Here is a 24,457-nt window from a genome sequence, read left to right as displayed (position 1 = left end):
CATTCCCTGTGACCCTCTGCAGTCTGTGTGGATGGCATTAAGTTGTAATGAGAATTTGTTGCCTATGTGTGTTACACTAATGACACTCTCTTACTGATCTTTTCTTTCCCAGGTTAATCAGCAATGAAATTTGTAAGGATTCAGTGCCCAGATGCACAGGGCTTTAGAGAAGAAAACCCGGTGTGACAAGAGAAAGAAAACCTGCAGTTTACTGTTAAATGCTTTCATTGTCATATTCAGAAGCTATCCTAATATTGGCTACAATCTCACACTGTATAACTTTTTCCCTAAATCTACAAAGAAGAATATATCTAATACAGTGGTTGGTACCTAGTGCCCTGTGCAAGCTTATGGGCTGAATTACAGTGCTAAGAATACTAACAATTCTCCTTCCTTCCCTCTCTCTCTGCCCAGATGTCGCTGAAGTTTTTTTTATCCTCAGAAGCCTTACTGAAGAGTTCACGTTAATTTATCAAGACTACTAAGGACACTGATATAGAGCTGTTTACTGTAAGAATCTTGCTCATTAAAGTATCTTGATACCGCAGGACATGATCAGAATATGCTTCTGAAGTACGAATCCTCTCACACAGAAAAGTAACAAAATAGTTAACTTTTAGACTTTTATATGAGCAATTTAATGAGGGGGAGACAAGGCACACAGCCAATATATCTTCTGGGTTTAATATTTCCCATTTATATTTACTCAAGCTGCAGAAGTAGCAATCTTTGAGGGGCAGGAGAATGTACCTGAAAAAATAATTTTTCATTTGTAAAAAAATAAACCCACAGTTAAGTGGCATCATGAAATATAGGAGTGTTTTTTGCCACTTAAACGAAGTGTGTAGCCTTTATACCTTATGATAAAAGCTACCACTTTTGCAAGTCATAGTTTATAAGAATATGTTATTTTCTTTAAACCCAGTTTAAAGCTAAAAAGTTTTTTCTTTGCATTGCCTTGATCTGAGTGGATCTTCTGTTACCCTGAACTTTATAAACAAGCCTGTTGATTTTTTTCTGCTGGAAAATTCTCATTTTCTTTCCTGACGCTGAACTCTCATCTCAAAAACACTTGTGCAAGATTTCACAGTACTCTAAGAAAAAAGTCTGATACTCTTATTCCCATGGTTTATAGCACAACTACCAATGGTAGCGACAGTCAGAGCGCTAACATATACTACCCTCTATCATTCAAACCTTTTCATTCTATAACCTTGTTAAAAACAGGTCTGAGATAGCATAGTGATTACTGAGCTACTCTTGTTGCTCATATTGGTTGTAGTGACCTTGTAAAACAGAATCAGCAAGTGAAATGTGCTATTAAATACCTGCTGTGCTGCAGCTTAGTTATCATTGCATATTAGCACTGCATAAAGTTAGCCTTGTAAATCCTTAACAAAGGATGTAAATTCTAGAGTACATGATGGAAATCTCCAAGGCTGAGGGACATAAATATAAACCATTATTATGGCTAATCAGTGAGCTTTCACCTCTTTAAACCTTACTTTCATGCCTGGTTTAGGGGAGTCATGGAAAATGATCAGATTGAACTTATTCAATTGAACAGTTTTTGCTTAAGAAATGTTCCCCTCTAAGACCTCCCATGACTTTTTTTAGTTCCTGCAAGAAAGCTCACAGTTTCAGCTCGTGGAAGGGAACTACAATGGCAGGAGCAATCCAAATTCATCCTGAGTGGCACTAGCAGAAATGTGTGTGTACATTTGAGTGTATGTAGCTGGGTGGGCGGATTAGGAGATAAATGTGCACAGCCATTGCTCATATACTTAGAATATTATATCCAACTTCAGGAAAAAGGACAGGAGGTTTCCCCCTCAACTTCAGACAAATAATCTCATTAGGTTTCCAGAAACATATGCCGAAAGCTCACTTTTTCCTGTGTCACTTAGCTGGGTCTTGACATTCTCTGAGCAAGTTTTATGGTTTCGTTGGGAATTATTTTAGATCCTTGATCAGGAAAAATCCCCAGGCTTATGAAATTCTCTTTGGCAACACACTGAAAACCCAACGTCCTCTGATGCCTCTGATTCTTATGTGATCAGGGACACTAATGATAATGACCCTTTGCTGAGTATGCTACTTGTCTAGAGGCCTATGTCAACTACACCACTACATTCAGAGTGGACAGGGACAAACTATTTGTTTGCTCTTCAGGCCCCTTGGGCCCTGTCATATGCTATTTGTTCTTGCATTAAGAGGTAGTTTGACTCAGCTGGGCTGACATTTCCTTCAAGTCAGTATATTCCACTCATGCAGTAGCAGCTACCAAAGCATTAAGTGCAGACTTGAGCCCCAGCCACAATCCTTTTAAGTGGCTTTTTTGATTCATATCCAGGGCTTTTCACATTTTTACTGGTCATTCTGGAATCCAAAATGACACATTTTTTTAAAAACTAGCTTTACTATTCGATATTCAGGCAACACAGCCTCCTCATATTTAACGTGGCTGTTCATCAAGAACATGCATCAAAACCTTTGACTACAACATGATGAACAGGTGACTTGATATCACTGCATGACAGCAGAGGCATCAAATGGTTCTACTTTTCTTCGCCGTCTCATGAAGAAAAAGACCTGATATGTGATTACTCTGCTACTCACAGCTTTTCTTCCTTTTCCTTCCACTTCCTATTTTAATTTTACTTTTTTTTGTAACAGGATTTCCTTCTCCACAGGAGAAGTATTTGTTTTTTCCTGTTGGAGTTTAAGTTATTTTTAAATAATACCCATGTTCTTGTGGGTTTAATGGGACAGACTTCTGTTGGTGTAAAACAAATAGAAATAACCATGATGATGCAGAGTATTTTTCTAGTTAATTTGCATTTGTAGCTATAGTTGGAATTTGAAGGATTTGTTTCTGATTGATTAGATTCTTCCAGTATTGCATCAGTGTGATTCTACTCAGGTCATTTGATGTGATCCAGGATTCAGTTAGAACAGTGACTTTCTAAATGTGAATCTAGACCATTTGTGATGTATACAAAGAACATTTGTATGCCTACCATCTATTTATTTCAGTTAGTAATTTATTGGCATTTAGAGACAATAACATAAAAAAGATGACATTGAAAAGATGTCTTCAATCTATCTATCCGGATCATATTTGGTAATATAGCTTTCTTCTGATGTGTGAGTAAATCTCAAAAATTCCCACTTTCTGACCAGGCCTAAATAAGCACCTGTCAGACCTCTTGTCATAATGTCCCAGGGAATCCCTATGATATAGCTTCTGCCCTCTGTTCTACTCCAGTGATAGCAGAAGTCATAAAGTTTTATCTCATGGCATAATACCCTCTTCCCTGATTTGCCCCAGCCACTGTGGAAATCTAAAATCTACACAGCATTTTCAACAGTATCTTAACTGTAGGGCTGCTCAGAAAGTGATTCTAAAGTCACAACTCTGATTACAATTTATAAATGAACTTTTCACATACTCCTTCTTTACATGCTCCAGACTTCTTGTCCTCCAGGCCCCCTCTAGAACCAGGACTACAGCTGAGGAAAAGTCTGTAAAGTAGCCAGCTGTTTCTGTGGGAGGGAAAGGGGTAAACTTGGCTTTGAAAAGGAGCTTTTAAAGTAAATTTAAAAAAAATATTGCAAAAATAAATATCAGCTACAGACATGACAGTGCTTTAGCTGATTTACCTGTTGTGTACCTTGAGCTGACATACACTAAAGATTTCTGGGCAGGAAAGCAAGTACCTGTCACTTTAGGTAATTTACGAGGATACAAACCAGCAGATAATACAGCCCACCTTTGTTTATCGGAAAGGAGAAAAGTGTTTGGCCATTACACACAAAGCTTAACAGTTCTCTTCTGTTTCAACCCACTTTCTCTTATTTAGCACCTTGAACCTAAGTCAGTGTAGATAAAGGGTAAGACAAAGAGATGGTTGGGTCTGAGGAGAGGCTGAGGGTGCCAACACAGGGCTGGTGAATAAATTTAGCAGCAAGGGAGAAGAGGAAGAAAACAATGTCTGGATTTGGAAGCCTGGCAAGTTCTCCACTCGCTGCTCGACCTGTATTTAGCAATTCTGATGTGCTACTGAGCAGACAGCTCAGGCTCAGAATGACTACTCTCCCTCAGTCCCTCTTCAGCAGGCAATGAAAGCAGGCTCCACTTTGAAAATCTTCCCCCATCATGCAAACTGACATAGGCATGCTTTTCAAAAACCCACAGCCAATCTGTTGATCATTACTTATTTACAAAGGCCTTCGGGCAGAAAGTCCTGTAAAAACCATACTTGATACGGTATACACTAGCTTTTTCTGCTTGTGGAAAAAAGTACCCCTAAGGCTACCTCAAACCATCACTTTCTATTGCACATAAAATGTACCATGTAACACTAAAGTATTTAATATATATGGTATAATATATCTACAGGAAAGGCATTTGTGTAGAACTATGTTACCCTGTATTTGGTAATTTGATGTTTTGCTGAAGGCTATGACTTGAAAAAGCCTGCACCTAGTACAGAGGACCTGTCATCTCAGTACCCAAGAGCCAATAGAATAAAGAAGTACCCTTAAGCAGCAAAACTTTGACACAGCTTTGAAGCATATGAAAACAGTATAACTCCCCAGAATTATTATTACTCAAGATCAAAGAAATGAGGCATACTTTACATAGCAAACAGGGACAGTGTGCTCAGCTCCAAATGTTTCAGCTCTTTCTCTCTCTCCCCCTCTCTTTCTATTCCCCCAAATTAGGATTGGGGGCGGGGGGGAAGGGGGTGCAAGCTCCACATGTTTAAAACTTCAAGCGGTTAAAACTATTAGTACCAGATAAGAAGACTGTCCAAAGGTAAGTAAATTGAAAATGAGGCTAGCATGACAACTGGCACCATAAAAATGAGAAGCTTGCCAGTATGTTCATTTTATTCTTCCTCATAAACTGTAAACAAGCATGTAAATCAGTGTCATATGGGCAAGGCTGAGCTAACAGGAAGGCAGAGAACTTTTAATGATACATTTAACAGAAATAGATGGTCAATAGGAAAAAACAGCCACAGCTGGGTGCATTTTCCTCTGTGAATCAATCTCACTTTTGGTTCTGTAGTCTAAACAGAGATGAAGACAACTTGTAGAAGTTACGTCCTTGAATATCCCCTATATTGCAATAACAATAAACAAATATGGGCACTTTTGTAACTGGCCAAAGAAAATTTCCAGTCTACCGTCTGAAATACAAACAGGAATATTACCTAGCTGTATCCAGAATTGTTAAAGGAACAAAATCATTGTCAACAATAAAAGTCATAAATGATTTTCCATATAGAAACAACTATATATTCATATTAATTTTTTTCACTTAACCTCTGTGACTGCAGAGCAGTTACTGCTACACATACACCCAAACTGCATGAATGTGTCTGTTTATATATGTAAATAAGTTTACATTTTTCTGTATATATATGCAGTGGAAAATCTCTGCTATGATATTTAGTTCTGAATACAATTATGGACTGAGGTTCTAGCCTGGCTACTTTAGATATGCCAAACCAGAGCAGGAATGGCCTCCTTGTAGAAAACTCCAGGTCTGCCATCTGATCCTGTTCTGACTGACTTGAGCAGGCAAAAAGTGAAGCACAGTGAGACAGAAAGCAAACACTGTATTATTTTAATAGATTCCAATCTGTGTTGCAGTTCTAGTTTTAACAGATCTCTTAGAGGTAATTTGTCCTATGGAAGGAAACTACAGAGTTATACAAAGGTGTAAAATAATGTACACATAGCAACAGCGGAAAAATATCACTAACAAGATGATGTTTTCCTCGCCCACTTTTAGAGTATATGCTACCCTCTTAAAAATCCTGTATTTCATAATTAATGCGCTTTTAGCCTGAGTAAAACTGCATTAGTTTTGAACTTTGCTTTGGCAAGTACATAGATTATTAGACTTTTTTATCAGTCTAAATCAATTAACAGAAATTTGATTTCAATCGACAGGATAAAAGGAAGGTAATATTCAGGTTCATTTTTGATTGTGATGATACATCTCACATATGGCCTTAAGTACAGAAAACAGTACTCAGAGGGAATCCAACAAAAAGAGAATTGCCTGAAGCAAACTAACCACATGAGTTCCCCTGATTGGTTAGTGCTATCATTAGTGCCACTGCTGTTTAAGAACTACACACGGACAGGACAGGGTGACAGCTAAGACTTTAAAGCCTATGTATTTTTCAAACAGCTTTTCAAACTGTTTTTCATGACAGAATTTTTTTCAGCTCTATCATTAACTGCTGACAAGCTGACAGAATAAATACTTCAGCCTTTCAGAAACCATCTAACAATCTTTTTTTTCCACCCCCTCCCCTTATTTTTGATGTGGGGGGAGGAGAAGAGGAAGGAAGGAAGAAAGGAGATGAAGATATGTGTTTCTTACAGTCTTACCTCATCAGTTTGGGTGAGGAGTTGGGTGAATTTCGCATGCCTCCGTTTCGCTGCTTTTTTTTGGGTGATAGTGTCGACGGCTGCTCATCTTCAACTGGAAATATAAGGAACTCATGAGATTAAGTACTGCTCTAAGTGCAATATGAAATACAAGTGAAGTAGCAAAGAACACACACTCTATGTCCATTCACGCACTGATACTTCATTGCTAACATAGGCCCAACAATAATAAAAATCAAATACATGTTAGTCAAAGAGATTGGTTTGAAGGAGAAGCAGGGAAGAATACCAGGGTTTTGAACACGGGCGTTCAAATTGGTTTCATACTTCAAAAACAAACGGGGCGGGGAACCACATTCGGGTTATTCTTAGAGTTATTTTCAGTTAATCTGCACTACAGAAAAGTAGAATTAGTGCTCTGCTATATTCCCAGAAAGATGAAGTACTATTTGCAATACCAACATAACAGCTGCCAACCTGCTTTTGCTAATGAACTAGACACCAGTTGGTTCTTGCTCCTCACATGCCAAACAACAGAGTCTTCATGAAGAGATGTAAAATATTCAATGCCTTGATGTTCAATGACTCAGTTAGTCAGGAATGTGAACGCAGCCTGCCATTGTGCACAGATCTCCAGCACAAGTCAGACCTCATCGCTCTACCCTTCTCACAAAAGGGCATTTTAACAGGAGTAAACAGAATGAGGTTGAATGGAAGTGGGGAGACAATACCTGTATAACAGAGGATGCATGTGTTATGCAATCTTTTAATGAGGATGAGGTGCATTTTCAATGACAGTCAATCTCCAGATGTAAAATCACTTACGGTTTTGCCAATCATAAACTACTCTTGGATAACCTATGTCACAATACATATTGCTTAAAAAAGTGCAGCTCCCTAATAACTCATCTGTAAGAATTAACCATCATCTTTACTGTTTCAAGATTGTTACTGCACTTGATGATCTGCGTACAAGGTTTACATGTGTTATCAAAGGGAATTATGCCAGCTTTCTCCAATTCACACTAATGCTGAATTATTCTAATATAATAAAATACACTTTTTTTTCCCCATCCTATTGTTAAGTGAAAAATGAACTAGAAGATAACATAACTGATGCCTAGGAAGCTGTTACTTTAAAGCTAAAAGGAAAGAGATTATTATTATTATTAGTAGTAGCTATATTGAAAGAGCTTAATACATATTAGCAGTGCACAAGCAGAGGCTGGAAAAAAAATTCTATTTGCAATGAGCTACGTAGGAACAACAACAAAACCTGGATATATGTCACATGCCCTAGCCTTATCTGGGAAGAAATTAAGCAATATCCTTCTGCTATAACCCTCTTCTGACACTATTTTATTACAGACTTCATTCTAGCCTGTCATGTCTGTCTGTTTGCCCAAGTCTGTTATGGAACTTCATTTTGCCTTGGTCAAGACCGAAGGACTGGGACCTGAAAGGACAGATGTGCTGTCTTTTTAAATAACCTGACATCACCTAACACATCAAAGGAATCAAAACAAAAGAAAGCACTGCAAAAGAAACACCCCCCCAAAAAAAAAGCTAACCCCAAAATAAATGGCCCAAAGAGTGGTGTAAAAAGTAATACTTAGATCAGAGAAATGACTGTCTAATAACGATTTATTTCACTAACTTAACTTTCTTTTCTTCTCAGGAAGCATCCCCAAAGACAATGCCATTTCCTTATCATTTGACTATTCTTTTTTTCCAAGTCAGAGTCCTATAGTGGAAATGCTTATTAATAATTAGCCAAGTACCATTCTTTGTTTGGCTGAGAGATAAATAAGGCCATAGAAAATTCTCAAAAATATACAAATAGAAATTTTATTTCTGTGACAGTTTGTTTGGCTTAAACTAGATCACTTCAGTATTTAGCTATTTGTAACGTGAAGTGAATATGCACATAATTATTTTGTTAGTAATATCTTTCTATTTCTGATTATAGCAAAGTGCAAGTATTTTTGTATTTCAGAACACCCTCTGCAAATCACACTCTTGGAAATGGCCTAGTCTTGTTTTAAACTTGTCTGTCAAAAAGTTATTTGCATGCTATTCCACACAGACCATAGGTTGCTTTCAAGATATACACTGTGCTCCTTTGTTCTTTATAGAATATAAATATTCAGTTCCAATCTGATGAATCCACCACTTAAAAGATCAAAGGAACAAGAGCCATGCAAAATGTTCCTTCCATAAACCATCTATAACTGATATGTTTTGCTCTCTTGGTAGTAAAAATTCTAAATTTCACTTAATTTAATCCACTACCATGGGGTTACAGAATGTTTGTCAAGAGATTCAGTATTGCACCATAAGTGAAGTGTATTGTTATACTATTTTAACAGTTTAAGGAAGATATATAGCCATCAGCACCATGTGCAAAATCTTACATCATTAACACAAGTCAACTGTAGATCATATTATAGCCAGAAATATTTCTATGAACAATAGAAAGCACTATTAAAAAAGAGCACTTTTCCAAGTTTTCAGCTAGCTAATAAGGCTCCTGTTTGATCCTTTCAAATACTGAAAGTTAGTACAATAAGGATCTTTTGTACTTATTGGTCCAACATTTGTGTTCTCCAGTGCTGCCAGGTGATGCTACCCTGCTGTCCAATTAAAAAACAATGTCTTACTAGTAATCATCCAGGATAACCATTTCTAGAACTAGATTTCTAGCAGTCTGCAGTTATTTTTCGTACTGCATCTACAATAAATAAGCTCCCTCTTTTGATATGTGCATGTCATATTCAAACTGTTACTGCCACCAATTGCCTGGAAAGTCCAAGGTTAACGAGGCTCACTAGTTAATACCTGTTAGCAAAGCCTTCTGAGGGATCTGAATTTGTTGCTGAAGCTAATGCCTTGCTTAAGCAAGGAAGCCATTTATTCCCATTGCAGCAATGAAAGGTGATCTATCTTAATCATTTATCACATCCAAACAAGATCTTGTTTTTCAATGAAATCTGTGCACAGAATTTACAGGGCATCTGCAGTTTAAAAATGCAGCTCCTTAAGAACGGGGGAAGGGAATCCATGAAGCTTAAATATGTAAACGGTATATAATGGACACCATTATGTATGGCTTGGTTCCCAAAAGTGTTGCAATGGTAGCTCACAAGTGGCTTCTTAGTAGCAAGTAGGATATAAAACATATTTAATTATTATCCTTCAGATACTCTTATCAATTTCCTGCATATTTAAAGAAATGGATCTAGCAAAATTTTTAGTAAAGCCATAAAATATCATTTTAGTTTCATGGTTCCTGTGTCTGCATTAATTTAAAAGGGAGTCTTAAATTTGCTTGTTCTTATGAAAGACAACCAAATTTGAATAATGGGCTGTGATATACGACAACTCAACTCTGATGTTGTACGTTTGACCTAGTGCTTTTGTTAATGAGAATGTGTCCTCATTTTTAGTATTTTTGATGTCTTTATGCTACAGGATTTGTATTAAAATACAGTCATATTATATTATGCAGACTTCCTTTGCCAGCTTTCATGAAAATTGCAAATAAGTTCAAGAATTGGACACAGAATTTTATAGAATTGGAACTCAATCCAGCCTCTGAGTTCTAATAAAATTCAAGAGCTTGTTTTCACATCCCTAAGTATAACACTTAATGTACTGTTGTAACAACCCAGTGCTTACTTGTCTAATAGGCAGAGAATCTAACAGTTTTGCAGTTCAGGAAGACTCAGTGCTAGAAAAATGTCAGGCAAGTCTAATGAGGCTTCAGATGCTCTGGTTTATACTGGAGTTTAATTTAAAGTTACACTGATGTTTTAACATGTTTGCTTATTCTTGAGTAAAGAGGATTCATTATTTCAATGACATAACCTCCAGACAATGTTCCATGAATTGATTTAAGATGTGCTGGTAATTTTAACAGCCGTAATGTGGAGCTGAACATCTGTAACAACATATTACTTGACTTTTATCCTTATTTCATTTTTTAAGCAAAATAAAGGGAATGTCTTTCAGAAACAGTGGACAAGTTCATAACTTTTTTCGTTGTTACTTTGTTACTATTTTTTAAATAAATCTGTCTCCTTCACTGCCTCTCCCAGGTCACTAGCAGAACAGTTTACAGACACTGTAGACCCCCAAAATAGCTGGAATTTGAAATAACTTCTATGTTACTGAACATCACACAAACTGGAATAGCTGGTAGACTCATTCTGACTAGCATGTAAATGCTTCAGAGCAAATAAACCATATGAAAGGTAAAGCACAAACCACCCAGAAACATTAGTTGACCAGCTATCTTGATTAACTTATTAATCACCACATCTGGAGAAACCCACATCTGTAAGCACTTAACAGAGCATTAGTAATGTCATAGTCACGTTGAACACAGACTGCAAAACCATGCACAAACCAATCTGTATTGCCTTATGCATCCAACTACGGGGCTACCTACGGAGATCTTGGTTCAACCCAGGCTTTTGGGAGTGGTAGCGGTATTTTACAGGCAAGCTGAGTGCCCTTTGCAATCTACAGTACGTAGATTTTCCTTGTTCAACAGAACCCAATAAGTTAAGGTGCAGCAGCGAGGGGTTGTTGGGTAGGAAGAGGCTCCCTTTACGGTTATTAACAAGTGGAACAGGTTCCGGAATTCCTTCAGTGGACTTGGCACCAACCAATGCATTAGTAGTTGCATTCTTGAATTGATACGAACATTTTGGGTAACTTGATCTAGCTGCATTCTTTACTTCTAAATAATAAGAAAAAATTTAAATTAATGTCTTTGTATTAAAAATTATTTCAAATCACAGGCACGAATCAATTTTGATATTACGTAGAATTACAGACTTTAAAGCTTAAAGTATCAGTTTCTACAGCTGAAATAAAGGTTTATACCTGCAGCTTTCTTAAGTTTATTTTTTCTAAAAATGGCTTTTTATAAAAGAATACTTATAAAAGGATTATTCCACAATATTACCATCTTTAAGCAATAATCCCATCCTAGGGTAAGTGTGTCTGTGGCAATGCTTATTTCCCACATGTTGATAAAGGCTTTGAGATTTACTTTCTGTGGAAGATGTTTATTCCTTTGAATCTACTGAAAATGACAGGGGAGGTAGAGCACTCTGCTGCTATTAAAATAAATAAGGAATAATAGAAAAAAGTAGGGTCAACACTCAAAATTGTGCAAGCATACTTATGGAATTAAACTGATGTTTAGGAACCTACATAAAAGTTGTTGGGTATTCAGAAGTGCTGAATGCTGTAAATTTCAGGAACTCATATGTAGCACCTCTGAAAAGAAAGCTAATCAATTTAATTTCCTAAATATGGAATTAGCTTGAAACTGTGATTCTTAGTCTTCCATTTCTAATATATCAAAGCTAATTAAACAAAACCCCCATATTAATGCCTCTAACAAATGCCATCCTCCGTAAAAGACAAGAATAAAATGTTTTTTCTGGTAAAAATATGCAGTAATGATCTTCTCCGAATGCTTGTTTCATTCTGAATGAGTATATTATAAAGAAGAAGGTATATTACTGAGACACTAAGATCTTATATTCTGTTATGTATTATGAGGTGAGGAAATTAGGTAGAGAGTAGTTTACAGACTGATAATTTTGCAGCATTATTTCCATATGTTTCAATTGCCTTAAAGTTTCCAAGGACAACTTCGAGTAGACTGTAGCTCAAAATTGTTTCAGGAGATCGGCATGTTTTTTGGCATCTTTGTCTAGTTTACCATCAACTAGAAACACTATCTGGTAATGGGAAAGAACATAAATAGCATCCACATGCTTGCCATTTGTGTTCAAGCACAAAATCTCTCACAAAAAAGGTGATTATATGTGAATTACAAGAGTCATTTGAATGTACTTTTTAACAAGGTTCAACTATTTGGTGACAAAGTATCCATTTCCATTCAATGATCTCTGAATTGATGGCTTGCTACTACTCTGACTAATGTTGATAAAAAAATCAGTGAAAACAGAACTAGAGTCTAACTCATAATGTTATTCTGCTCTTTGCTAATAGTTATACATTTAAAGTATAACGATAATGCATACTCAAGAAAGTTCACATAGATTTTAAATCCTTGGAGGATAGCATATATCTTTGACTAGCAAAACTGCCACAAAAAATTCTGTGTGTCATATAGGATACACTATTTGAAAATTATCAATCTTACCTCGGACTTACTGGGGTTTTGTCCAATCTTGTACTTGTATCTTTGATAATATAGATAAAATAAAAGATAAAATATATCTGCAGAGACCTATCTCCCTACACAAATCACTGGTCAAGCATGTGTTTGAACACTTTGAAATCCATCAATTTCATTCTCTTTTTAAACTACAGACAGTAATATTGGAAATAATCTTTATAAATCTACATGCCTGCATGAAAGTATCTTCACATACAAAGGAAGAAGACCAAAATCTATTAATAATGCTTATTCACCCTCCAATCAACTTGTTTAAGAAACATCATAATCTTTTTACAGTCACTTCTGGAGTTCAGTAAGTGATGGTTTCAGATACCAGACCTGACTATCAAGCACTAAACTTCTATAACAGTGTATGTCTTATGGCATATTCCATGCAGACATAAGCAAGCTTTCCCAAGATTTTGTTCTTGCAGTAGCACAGCATGAGCCAGAACTGAAATACCTTGTCTTTTGGTATGGCTTAATAGCTTGAGCTTGGCATCATATTTAATAGCATCACATGACCTTGTTCAGCAGACTGAGCTGCTTAAAACATACCATACTTCCCCTTATTTCCAACAGTGTGGATATGGTACTAACACTGAAAAGCAAAACATTAAACAATGGGGATAACAGAGGGGATTGCCATTTTTTTGTCAAATTATTCCAGATTTAAAAGTTCTAACTACCAGTTTCATCCCATCACCTCTAACCTCCTGCCTCTGACAAGAGCTCAGCTGCTTCACATGAAAATGGAAGAAGTCCCACAGTGGATGACTATGAAATACCTTGTTCATAGGACAAGTTTCTTTCTGACTCCAACAGTTTATGACTCATGTGTTTTTACTCAGTCTTGAAAAGCAAAGATTACAGTAGAATATCTGAATAGCCTATCTTTGGTGGAGATAATTATCTTTTTCTCCATTCCTCTAATACAATTATATATATTTTTACCCTAGAAGAGTAAGACTGGTAATTTTTAGTCTAAATAGCCTTTGAAGATGTACATATACACTGTGCCACAGACACAAGCATGTCAGGATACATGTGGAACTACATGTGCAGGCACAGAGGTGCAATTTTGAACACAAGATATTACTGTGCTTTCAGATTAAGCAGTATTGTACAACTAGGTGAGAAATACACCATCACTTCTGCAGATACATACTATAATGTGCAGAACCTAAAACACATATGTTTTTTATAGTATGCTGTTGTTCAGCAAAAGCAGTTTCTTTTCATTAATAATTTCTTAAAAATCTGATTGGGTGCTTGCACCACTATGCGGACTGATTTCCATAGAAAATGCATTTGGGAAACAAAGATTGCTGTTAATTATATGGAACGAAATACATCCTTACATACTGCCACTGCCTCACTAGGTTTGGCAACCAAACTGTCTGGATTGGGGTCATTTGTTGTACCACTGTGCAAAGTTAAACCACAACCTCCAAATCCACAAGGGTTCTCTTCCGAGTATGTGATGAGTTTAGCAACAGCGAATCTAATAAAAGAGAACTTTTTTCTAGTCACAGTTAGATTAGTTTCTCTTTATCTAATATGACATATGCCTTTATTTTCAATGCAAATGGTCACAGGACGAGTGTGCTGCCTGCATTGGTTATTCTGCCAAAGTTCATTAGAACCACTCAGGACACTTATCATGTATCCATAAGGCATTATTGTTGTTAACTAAGAAAAGAGATACTTACTAGTCATTTTAAGAGTAAATTTTGAATAGCTTTTTGAGACTGGCAAACAACAAGGAAGTGGATAAGACCAGTGTAAGAGTAAGAAATTCCATGTTTTCTGTAGTATTTCCTAATTGCACCCTGGGTGAATACAACCTGCTTTTGGTAAATGCTGTACAGAACTTGCCCAAGAAACCTGTCAACATTAGACACATAAAAAATAATGTCTATAAAATGTGAGATATTAATGCGATTTATAGACATATATAGACAAAGGTATTTTCAAGCTGCATACATTCCTATTCCTTCCCCCCACCCTCAATAACTCCCTTTCAAGCTCAACGAATACACACTCGCCTACAGACTGCATTAGGGAGTCATGCCTGTTTCTATTTCTATACATTTTATTTATTATAATGAAGATAATTTGAAATGCAATCTGCAACTCCCTGAACATTTTTAAAACAACCAGTGTAGTTAATCTAATGCCTATGGCAATCTCTATTTATTCTTTGTGAGCATACACTTGCCATAACTTAAAACCAGGCTGAGCTTTAATTTAAATGTAACAAGGCAGAATACCAGTACAGTGCTTTCAACAAAATGGCTGAAACTGGCTTCAGCATGATTTGCCTAGAAGGGAAGATGAAAATGTGTTTTAAAGGAGAAAAAATATCCTGACCAAAACCAGACATTCTAAACAACCACCACCGATACCCACTGCTCCTTTCCTCCCTCATCTCTATCAGCTGCTAGGCTTTCAGCACTGTTTTTCGCCAGACACTAGCACAGTGTTTTCCTTCATAGTCAGCCATCAGCCAGAGCTGTCACTTGCAGATACTTCATTTTTGTTTCAGTCTAATTCATACTGCACCCCCTTAATCTCTGTAGTGAGTAATGCCATGTCACTGTGCAGATATGCCAGATCCTGCGCTGGAAGCATACAGAGTGTTTTTAACAGTTAAACTATCTTGGTTTGAAAAAATATTTTATTTCTCCCCCCAACTTAACTGTTCTCTTTCTCCTAAGCATCTTCCCAGCTGACCTCCAAAGGAGCAACCACTGTTCTGCAATCTGGCATGTCTTCCATAAAGCTCAGCTTTCACGTGGTGGGTGAAGACAAGCTGCAGCTCTGTATTACTAAATGCAAATAATCAATATGTTGATTGAGCTTTTGGCTACCAGAAGTATTTTGATGGGAGTGACAGTGAGGATGACTTCCCTCTTTCAATGACAAGCCTGTTTAGACTTTGCTACCTACTACTTTGTGAATCAGGCAACTGAAAATACCCACAGCAATTCCTCCAAACTGTCAGCTATTGCTGTGATTCCACCCAGCACCTCCTGTACAAGACAACAGATTAACCATTAGGCTAGATATGTTGAAAATATACAGCTTCAACCTTTCCCTAGCTAGCTCAGAGCGATGTATAGATGATTATTTCAACCGTCAGCTGCCGCATAGACTTAAACCCCTGCACAATAACTCCTGGATTCATCTGCCCCTTGTCAAACTTGCACAGCTTTAGTTTGAGCATACATAGTGTGGCAGTTTCACTGCGGATCTAGAATAATCCAGACGGCTGCTGTCTCTTTGTTAACAGGAAGCTAAACTGATGAGTTTGTAATGCATTTCTTATCAAAGGTAGTTTCAGAGAAGAAAATGTGCCCAATCAGTTGGGGTTGGAATTTAGCATAGTATTGAAATATCTTTTAATCAGAACATTTATTATTGTTAGGAAAAAATATTATTCATCCCCTTTAATAATCACTTTATGCCAATGAACTATTTATTTTACAAATTTATAATTATTACTTGATTTTTTGGTGGTAACAGATGTAATGAAATCATTGACTAGAAACTACAATGCAATGGTGCTTGATGAGATACAAGAATGTTAATTTTAGAAACTGCAGAGCAGTGTTTGCTTGGTGTCTGGTAATTCAAATGAAACAGGATTGCTGTTTTGGTTTCTATGTGCATTACAAACTCAGGAAAATGCATTTCATTGCTTTTTTTTTTAATACAAAGAGAAACAGATATGCTGCATATCTCTATATACTAGTACCATTAGAAAAGCAGGTGAGGCTCACTGGCTTTTAGTTGCAGTGTGTGCCATCTGAAGCAGATAAGAAAACATCAAGATCCGAGAATGTCAAGAATGCATCATCTCAGAACATTTTACAAATACTGAATGGTGCTTACATGAGACATTCTCTTTGAAACAGTGCAGTCCAAGAAACATCTTTTTTTCTTTTTCTTTTTCTTTTTTTTTTTTTTTTCCCCTCTCTTTTTGTCCCAGGCTTGCACCTTTTGGCTAAAGGCACATAAAATTGAACAGCAAATGCATTGCTCTATTTTTTTTTCTATTGGCATCCAATGCTTAAATTTTATATTAATAATACACAGTCTTTCAGACTTAATTCTTCTCACACACAAAGGATTGAAACTCAGCTACAGATATATTCCTCACCTTTGCTCTTCCCTGAACATTGTAAAAAGACATTTAATAGAAAATGTGGAATGTTGCTAGGCTGGATCCTGTTATGTATTCTAGACAGCTGCTCTGATATTCTGTGAAACCATGATAAACTTTAAGTTCCTGAGCTTTTAGGGTTACACATGTATACAGAATGAAAGATAGACTGCAAAAGCGTTTGGAAACCCAGCAAACTTTTAACTTGAATCTTCTGGTGAAAAAAATCCAGGGTATGGGTCTACACTATTTTAATTTATTTTTAGGGGGTAGAGTAACCCCCTAAGGTTACTGTAGAACTTTGATTTTTTTTTTCTTTGCTCCTCCAGTTTAATTCAAGAGCATAATTATTATGAATGATTTCCAAAGATACCAGTTGCTATCACTTCTCTATTAGTATGACTTCAGGAAGCAAAGAAGTGGTTTAAGGCTGTTCAAATTGTGGTTGATCTAAAGTGCACTGAAGTCAGAGAAAACACATTGACTTCGGTAGACTTCAGATGTGCATATCTCATGCTTCAGGGTGCAAGCTGATAAAATGGGGCAGGAAGAAAGCCTTTCCCATATATAGAGCATTTCAAAATTGGCTTGGGCAATTTAGAGAAGGCAGGTTTCAGATTTCATGGACCTGGTTTCTTGTTCCTATACAGAAGTATATATACAATGTGATACTATTTGTACGTAACAACCATCTTCCCTTTCCCCTGATAAATGTACATAGTAGAAAAAAGCTACTTTATTTAATTCCTAATCAAATCCTAATTTATATGTAGACTAAGTCATAGGTCCATTGAACTTTGAATGTCTCTTCTGATTCAGATTTTAGTATTCCCTCATACATTTTTCTTGACTTTTAGTCTCCATTCTCCATTGCCTTCTCAATTTATGATCTACTCTGTAACTGTTTATTCAAGTCATTATACTGTTATTGGAAAACTGTCAAATGAAAGTTAAAAAAAAAAGCATCAATGGACTTTTTTTCCCCTGTCCATTTAATTGTCCAATTGACTTCTCCACATGTTGCACCCATACAGAATATTATTTGGGTAAAGTAAAGTTTATTTTGGGAGTGAAGAAAGGGAGATGTGACTAAATTGTAGAACTTAGAACATGGTCTGCGTTCATGGGGGTCTGTTCTCCAGACAAACATCAAAGTGAAGAGAATGACTTTGTCTTTTGAGAGCACACTTTGGAGAACAAGGAAACTCAAAGTCTCATTGGGTACGGCGAGTGTAGATATTCTCCAAGTTAAATTTTAAATTCTGTTATTTCATTATGACAAGCTGTTCTGCTATCTGGACACTGAGGAGGAGGAACAGCAAAATGTTACCCCTCTGTGTCAGAAAAGAGCTGTTCAGACACTGTGTGTCCTACTGTGTCACAAGCAGCTATGAACTCCAATTTTAGAACTCCAGCTGCTGCGTCTGGCAGAAGCAAAGTACAAAAGGATTGCTCAATGCCACATGTTAACTTTTTAATAGTCTACCTAATGATCCCATGGCTACAAACAGAAGACTGGGAATCTCTTGACTGGGAATTTAGTTCTACCACTGATCTGTTACACAGCCTTGGGTTGCTCACTTGCAGTCAATTCCCTTTTAACAGAGTTCCTTACTTATAGCTCTTGCTAAGACTCAAGTGACCAAATTATCACAAAATGTGGCTGATAATCACTAATTTTCTCAGATCTACCAGGTATAAGATGATGAGGTTGCTTTTGCTGTTTGGAAAGTACATTGGGAATACATTCCATAAAAATGTACCACATGCATATGTGATAAGAGTAAATTGTTACTACGGTGTTTTGGGTTGTTTTAATTAGACATGAAAGTGTATCTCTTTAACATCAAGTAACTAACTGTTACATCTTTTTTATTTCTACGTTTCTTTTTTCCTTCCTTAAAAAAATACAGTGTCGATTAAAGGACACTGATTTCCTTATGAGTCGTCCTTTGACAGTTCCCCAAGGCATGACATGTAAAGCCAAAAGGGACGTCTTTGCGGGATTCTTTAATAGTAGCATCACTCAGCAAACTGTAGTATTTCCACACCCACATTTCTAAATTCAGTGCATTGTCATAGACTATCCTTGTTTTAATAGACAGCAGTCCAAAGTTTATTGTCCTTTGTCCAATTACCTCAGAGAGGATTTTGACACCAACTGTAAGGGACATGGAGGGAAAAGTTGCAGCACTAGTGAGGATAGACTGTAGTTATGTAGTTCTGTCAACCTGTACGAGGAATCTGTCCTGTTTTCACAAAGGAAAGGAAGTTTCCCCTTTGTGACCGAATACACTCACAATCTGATCAGTCACTGCTAAAACCAGTGAAGTTCTCTATGGGGACAAAAATAAGCTCCTATTAAAAAAAAAATACAATAAAAATTTGAAAGGCCATTCACCATTGTGCCTATGAACAGTTTGCTGTTTACACTCCCTCAGCTCCATTAAATTCAGTGGGGAAATACACAATGCCTAGAAGTAACTAAGGGAAAAAGTAAGCACAGGAGTCCTTGGTGATTGCTCTGCTCCTTGGGATTAGAAATCTTGTATTTACTGCATAGATTGTGTTCCTCAGGAAGAGAGAATATTTCAGTGCATAGGAAAGGGATAGTTATATGCTGACTTCTTTGGAGCAGAACTCCACAAATTTCAATGAGGTCTTGCTGCAACTGTTTCCTTCGTGAGAACATTGGGAAGTGCAGATTTCATCCTGCAGAAATCTAATTAGAACTGTTACTTTGTTTTCCAGTTAAAGTGCCAAATTATCTCAACATCTTAAAAATACACATTTCCAGTATAATTCCAACCTGCATATCCTGAAATTTTAAACTGAAACAACTTTTCCTCTACCCTGCTCATGACAAGTTTAAAAATAAATTTGTGATGAAGGTGTTTTCCTTAACACATTTCCTGAAGAAGACATACTAGGTTCCCATGCCCATTTCCCTGCCAGTGCCGTATTGTTGAGTACAGAAGAGATTTTCATAAACTTCTTATAAATCTAGGGGACTGTATTCTTAACTTCTAAGATTGTTTTTTAAAATTCTTCTTCTGCTTCCCAGTGAGTTGTCTTACTTCTGAAACACAGTTTAGAGGACATTGTTCAGTTTGGGTTTTTTCACTTGGTGGTTAATATGTCACCAATAAATTGGATTTTTTTTTTTTTTACTTTTTAAACTTCGCTACCATTGAATTTCTTTTCCCTTTTGGCTGTTGTTTACCCTCGTACAAAAAGGTGTAGAACTGTCTGTGCCTCTGAACAAGAAGAATTGAATCTTGACATTTACCTCTGGCTTTCTTATCATCAGTCTTATCAAGCTTTGATCCACATCAGTGGAAAAACTTCCATTTATTAAATGTAAATAAGATCAGGCTCAGTGATCCCCAATACTCTTTCAGATTCAGCTGTAATATTCCTTTGGGATGGAGGTCTTCACACAACTGTTATCTGTGAGGTCATAATATCATTTTCATATGTAAACTAAGTATAAAGTACTGTGCATGTTTACATACATGCTGGTTTTATATACAAATGCTTACACAGTATATACCTATTCAGAAACACTTCTATACAATTAAAACGAGCCATCTGAAATATTAGAAACATTTTTTTTTAAATAAAATTGTTTCCTCACAAAAACAATACATAAAAGAGTTCTCGGAGGCTCTTCAGTCACTACTTATTTCTAAGCCAGCACCACCACCTGCTGGTTACACAGAGTTTCAAGCCGCAGTGCTGTCTTTCTATCTTCAAATCTATGCATAAGTATAGATCAGTATTTCTCAGCTGCTTTTATACATAGAAATGTTATTGCCAGACGACAGACTTCTAACACATTGGTTGCAATTTAACAATACTCTATTACCTGAAGTACTGCTTTCATAAAAGCGGGGAATGTTAATTGTTGCCAAACCAATTCTCTTATGCAAAGTACTGTAAGTCACAGGGTAAACATCCAAATTAATCAAATAGATTGAACCTGTTGCATGAAAAAGCCTATTGTAACATATGCTGGTTTTATCACTTACAGATATACAGTTAAATACACTTCATGACACTAAGAAATCAGTGTATTTTTTTTTCTAAGTGCTCCCTACTTTAGTGAGTTCTACAATGTACTCCATTCTTGTAAAGCTCTGTTTTTCTCTGAACAAATGTATCCAAAAAAACAATATCACCTGGTAAATATATTAAAATAAAAAGCTACCAAGATATAAATAACTAAGATTAAATCTATAAAATAATAGCAAAAATAGCAATAGCAAAAATAGCAATGGAATATAATTCATTGCTATGGAAAATTAGGGAAGTATAGCACATAATTTCTAGGTAAACAATGGCAAAACAACGGAAGCAAACCAACACAATAATCATAACAATAAAAAAAAAAAAGAAATGGAAATGTGATGTCTACCTCTGACTGTATCTGCAAAAGAACCCGCAAAAGAATTAATACTCACATCTCTGCCAAAGCATACAGTAGCTTGGCTGAAATCAATTGCTATGTGGAAGTAAGGGCTGGCAGTTTCATAAGGGTGGAAAATAAAGCATAAGCTAAGAAATCCAGTGGTGATAACTAATAACAGTGTTACTTATAACAGTGTTTTGATCTTTAAAAGGAGTACTGAAAAGGATGGATCACATTTTTCAAATAAAACCTAAATAGAATCAAAATACCTCCATACAAACAAAAAAATTACTGTTATTAATTCACTCTGATTATTTCTCTAATACTCAAAAATACTGCACTGATAATGCTGAAATACATGCAGAAGTTTAGGGCTGAGGTATACAGAATTATTCTAAGAGGGAAATGCATGCCATCTCACATTCACTTCATGTAAGACAAACTGTAATGGTATAAAAGTATGCAGATTAACAACTGAGAAAGCAAATAATAATAAATCTACCAAACTAAATTGATAGGCAGCTTTAAAAAAAAAAAGTTTCATCCTTTTATTTTTCACTTTGTTACTAAAGCTACACAGAAATGTCAAGCTTGCTTAGTTCATGACAAGGATCAGGCAGATCACGCAAAGAGGTCACAACCCATGACAAGGAACAGCTTTAGAAAGAGAACTTCATCAAAGGTAAATGCATTATCCTATGTCCTTCTGGTTTCATTAACCAAACCCTCATGAGAATATGGACATTGGTAGAGAAAGCAAAGGTAACCTAACAGCAGCATCCTCACTGTTAGTACGCAATGCACTGACACAGGAGAGGAAAGAGGGCAATGCAGAATTTTTGAGAAAGGATTGCCAAAGTGTTGAATTAGCCACTCATGTTGCTTAGCTATATCCTGCAGAACATTTGGTGTGCTCAGTATTATACCAGGGAAAGCACTCATACTCTGTGAGTATAAAATTAAATACAGATGATGCTCATTTTCAAAGCAGGTAGCATGATAAGGAGGAAAGGAGACTGATTAAAAAAAAAAAAAAAAAAAAAAGAAAGAAAATTCTGCAGGAAACCACTGAACTGCCAGTATTTCTGTTATAATTATCACACCATTTTCACAATAAAGTCCACAATCACCTGGACGAGGAGGAACTTTCTCCAACAAAGAATCATAGAATCACAGAATCGTCAACGTTGGAAAAGACCCTTAAGATCATCGAGTCCAACTGTTAACATATCACTGCCAAGTCCATCTATACCATGTCCTCGAGCACCACATCTATCTATTCTTTAAATACCTCTAGGGATGGAGAATCAACCACTTCCCTGGGCAGCCTGTTCCAATGCTTGACCACCCTTTCGGTGAACAAGTTTTTCCTAATATCCAACCTAAACCTCCCCTGGCGCAGCTTGAGGCCATTTCCTCTTGTCCTATCACTTGTTACTAGGGAGAAGAGACGGACCCCCACCTCGCTACAACCTCCTTTCAGGCAGTTGTAGAGAGCAATAAGGTCTCCCCTCAGCCTCCTCTTCTCCAGACTAAACAACCCCAGCTCCCTCAGCCACTCCTCATAAGACTTGTGCTCTAGACCCTTCACCAACTTTGTTGCCCTCCTCTGGACACGCTCTAGCACCTCAATGTACTTCTTGTAGTGAGGGGCCCAAAACTGAACACAGTACTCGAGGCGCAGCCTCACCAATGCCGAGTACAGGGGCACGATCACCTCCCTGGTCCTGCTGACCACACTATTCCTCATACAGGCCAGGATGCCATTGGCCCTCTTGGCCACCTGAGCACACTCCTGGCTCATGTTCAGGCAGCTGTCAACCAACACCCCCAGGTCCTTTTCAGCCAGGCAGCTCTCCAGCCACTCCTCCCCAAGCCTGTAGTGTTGCATGGGGTTGTTGTGACCCAAGTGCAGGACTTGACACTTAGCCTTGTTGAACCTCATATAGTTGGCCCTGGCCCAACGATCCAGCCTGTCCAGATCCCTCTGCAGGGCCTTCCTACCCTCCAGCAGATCAACACTTCCACCCAGCTTGGTGTCATCTGCAAACTTACTGAGGGTGCACTCGATCCCCTCATCCAGAAGAAAAGAAAAGAAAACTGATATGTAAGATTTCATAAGATTTACGGGTCAGTTACTACCCTGAAAGTAACTATATCAACCACAAATGCTACAGGATGTCAATATATTTGGAAATAGTGTTGCTGCCAGATGTTTTGAGAGTCAGATACTGAAAGCATCCAGAAATCCAGTGCTCAGGGGACACTGACAGCTGTCAAGAAAGTCATCTTCCAAAAGCAAATTGCTTGGAGCTCTACCTCTGAGGATTTTATTTTGTCCTGCTTGAGGAGAAAGAAGAGGGCAGACAAAAGACTCATATGCTAAAGGCAGATTAAAAAAAAAATGCATATTTTGACATATTTTATATTCCTCATGGGCAGAACTCAAGGATACTGCTGAGGAAGTCTGTGGGACCCAAGGGACAACTTCAGGATATTTCCTGAGGAGTACGTGAGGCTTGAGTATTGAGGCTGAATATACAAGCCTAAAGATACAATTCTTGCATTCCGTCAAGCTACAATTTGAGATGCAAAACAAGCGCTTATCTATCTGTTTAGGAGGAGAAATCCCAGTAAAACTCTGGATGAATGAGCTGCAGCATTCAAAGATTAAATCAGCCAATGAAAAAGACAGTTAAAGCTTGATCAGCTACTAGACATGACAACACTAGAAATCCTGAATCCAAAAACAGAGTACGCCTTTTCATTCAAGTAGGAGACAGTATTCTCAAGAATTATTCAGAAGAGAAAGAAAGAAAGAAAAGTTTTACAGACCATGCTATAATAAAAAAGAACATGTGGTGGTGATTACAGGGGAAATCTGAAACAAAAATTAAAATAATTCTGTGCTTGAAAAGAGGCAAATTTAGGTGTAAGGAGTTCTAAGAAGGGCAGAATTGTACAATAATGGTGTATTGAAGTGCACGGATCAGGCACAGAATTCATACTGAATAAATCAACATGCAGAAGGATCTGGTGCCAATGTGTTAAAAGAATGCAAGCTCCTGCTCTTGCAGAATTTCAGACTGATGTAATATCAGACAAATCTAGACTATGTGATCACAGATCCTTGGTTTGAGTCTTCCCTGTCACTGCAAATTGTATGTTCATTTATTTCTTTTCCAAATGTAACCAAAGGCTTTTGCTGAGTCATATAATTCTCAAAAGTGTAAAATGCCTGTAAGTTGGACTCCTTGTA

General features: G+C 37.0%; 1 protein-coding gene across 22 annotated transcripts in view; it reads right to left on the bottom strand.

Annotated features, from left to right (window-relative positions):
* The window catches only part of KCNMA1 (potassium calcium-activated channel subfamily M alpha 1), a 523,932-nt gene that overhangs the window by 63,576 nt on the left and 435,899 nt on the right, over nt 1–24,457 (bottom strand). For all 22 annotated transcript variants that reach the window (XM_087767664.1, XM_087767663.1, XM_087767665.1 and 19 more), the window contains one exon: nt 6,415–6,508. In XM_087767664.1, coding sequence (XP_087623790.1) covers nt 6,415–6,508 — 94 coding nt within the window. The remainder of the gene's footprint in view (nt 1–6,414; nt 6,509–24,457) is intronic.

This window comes from Nipponia nippon, unplaced genomic scaffold (genome assembly GCF_047370975.1).
Source record: "Nipponia nippon isolate SJK-2023a ecotype South Korea unplaced genomic scaffold, ASM4737097v1 scaffold_3, whole genome shotgun sequence".
NCBI classification, from domain to species: Eukaryota; Metazoa; Chordata; class Aves; order Pelecaniformes; family Threskiornithidae; genus Nipponia; species Nipponia nippon.
The sequence above is the reverse complement of the archived record's forward strand: the minus strand, read 5'-3'. Positions and strand labels throughout refer to the sequence as shown.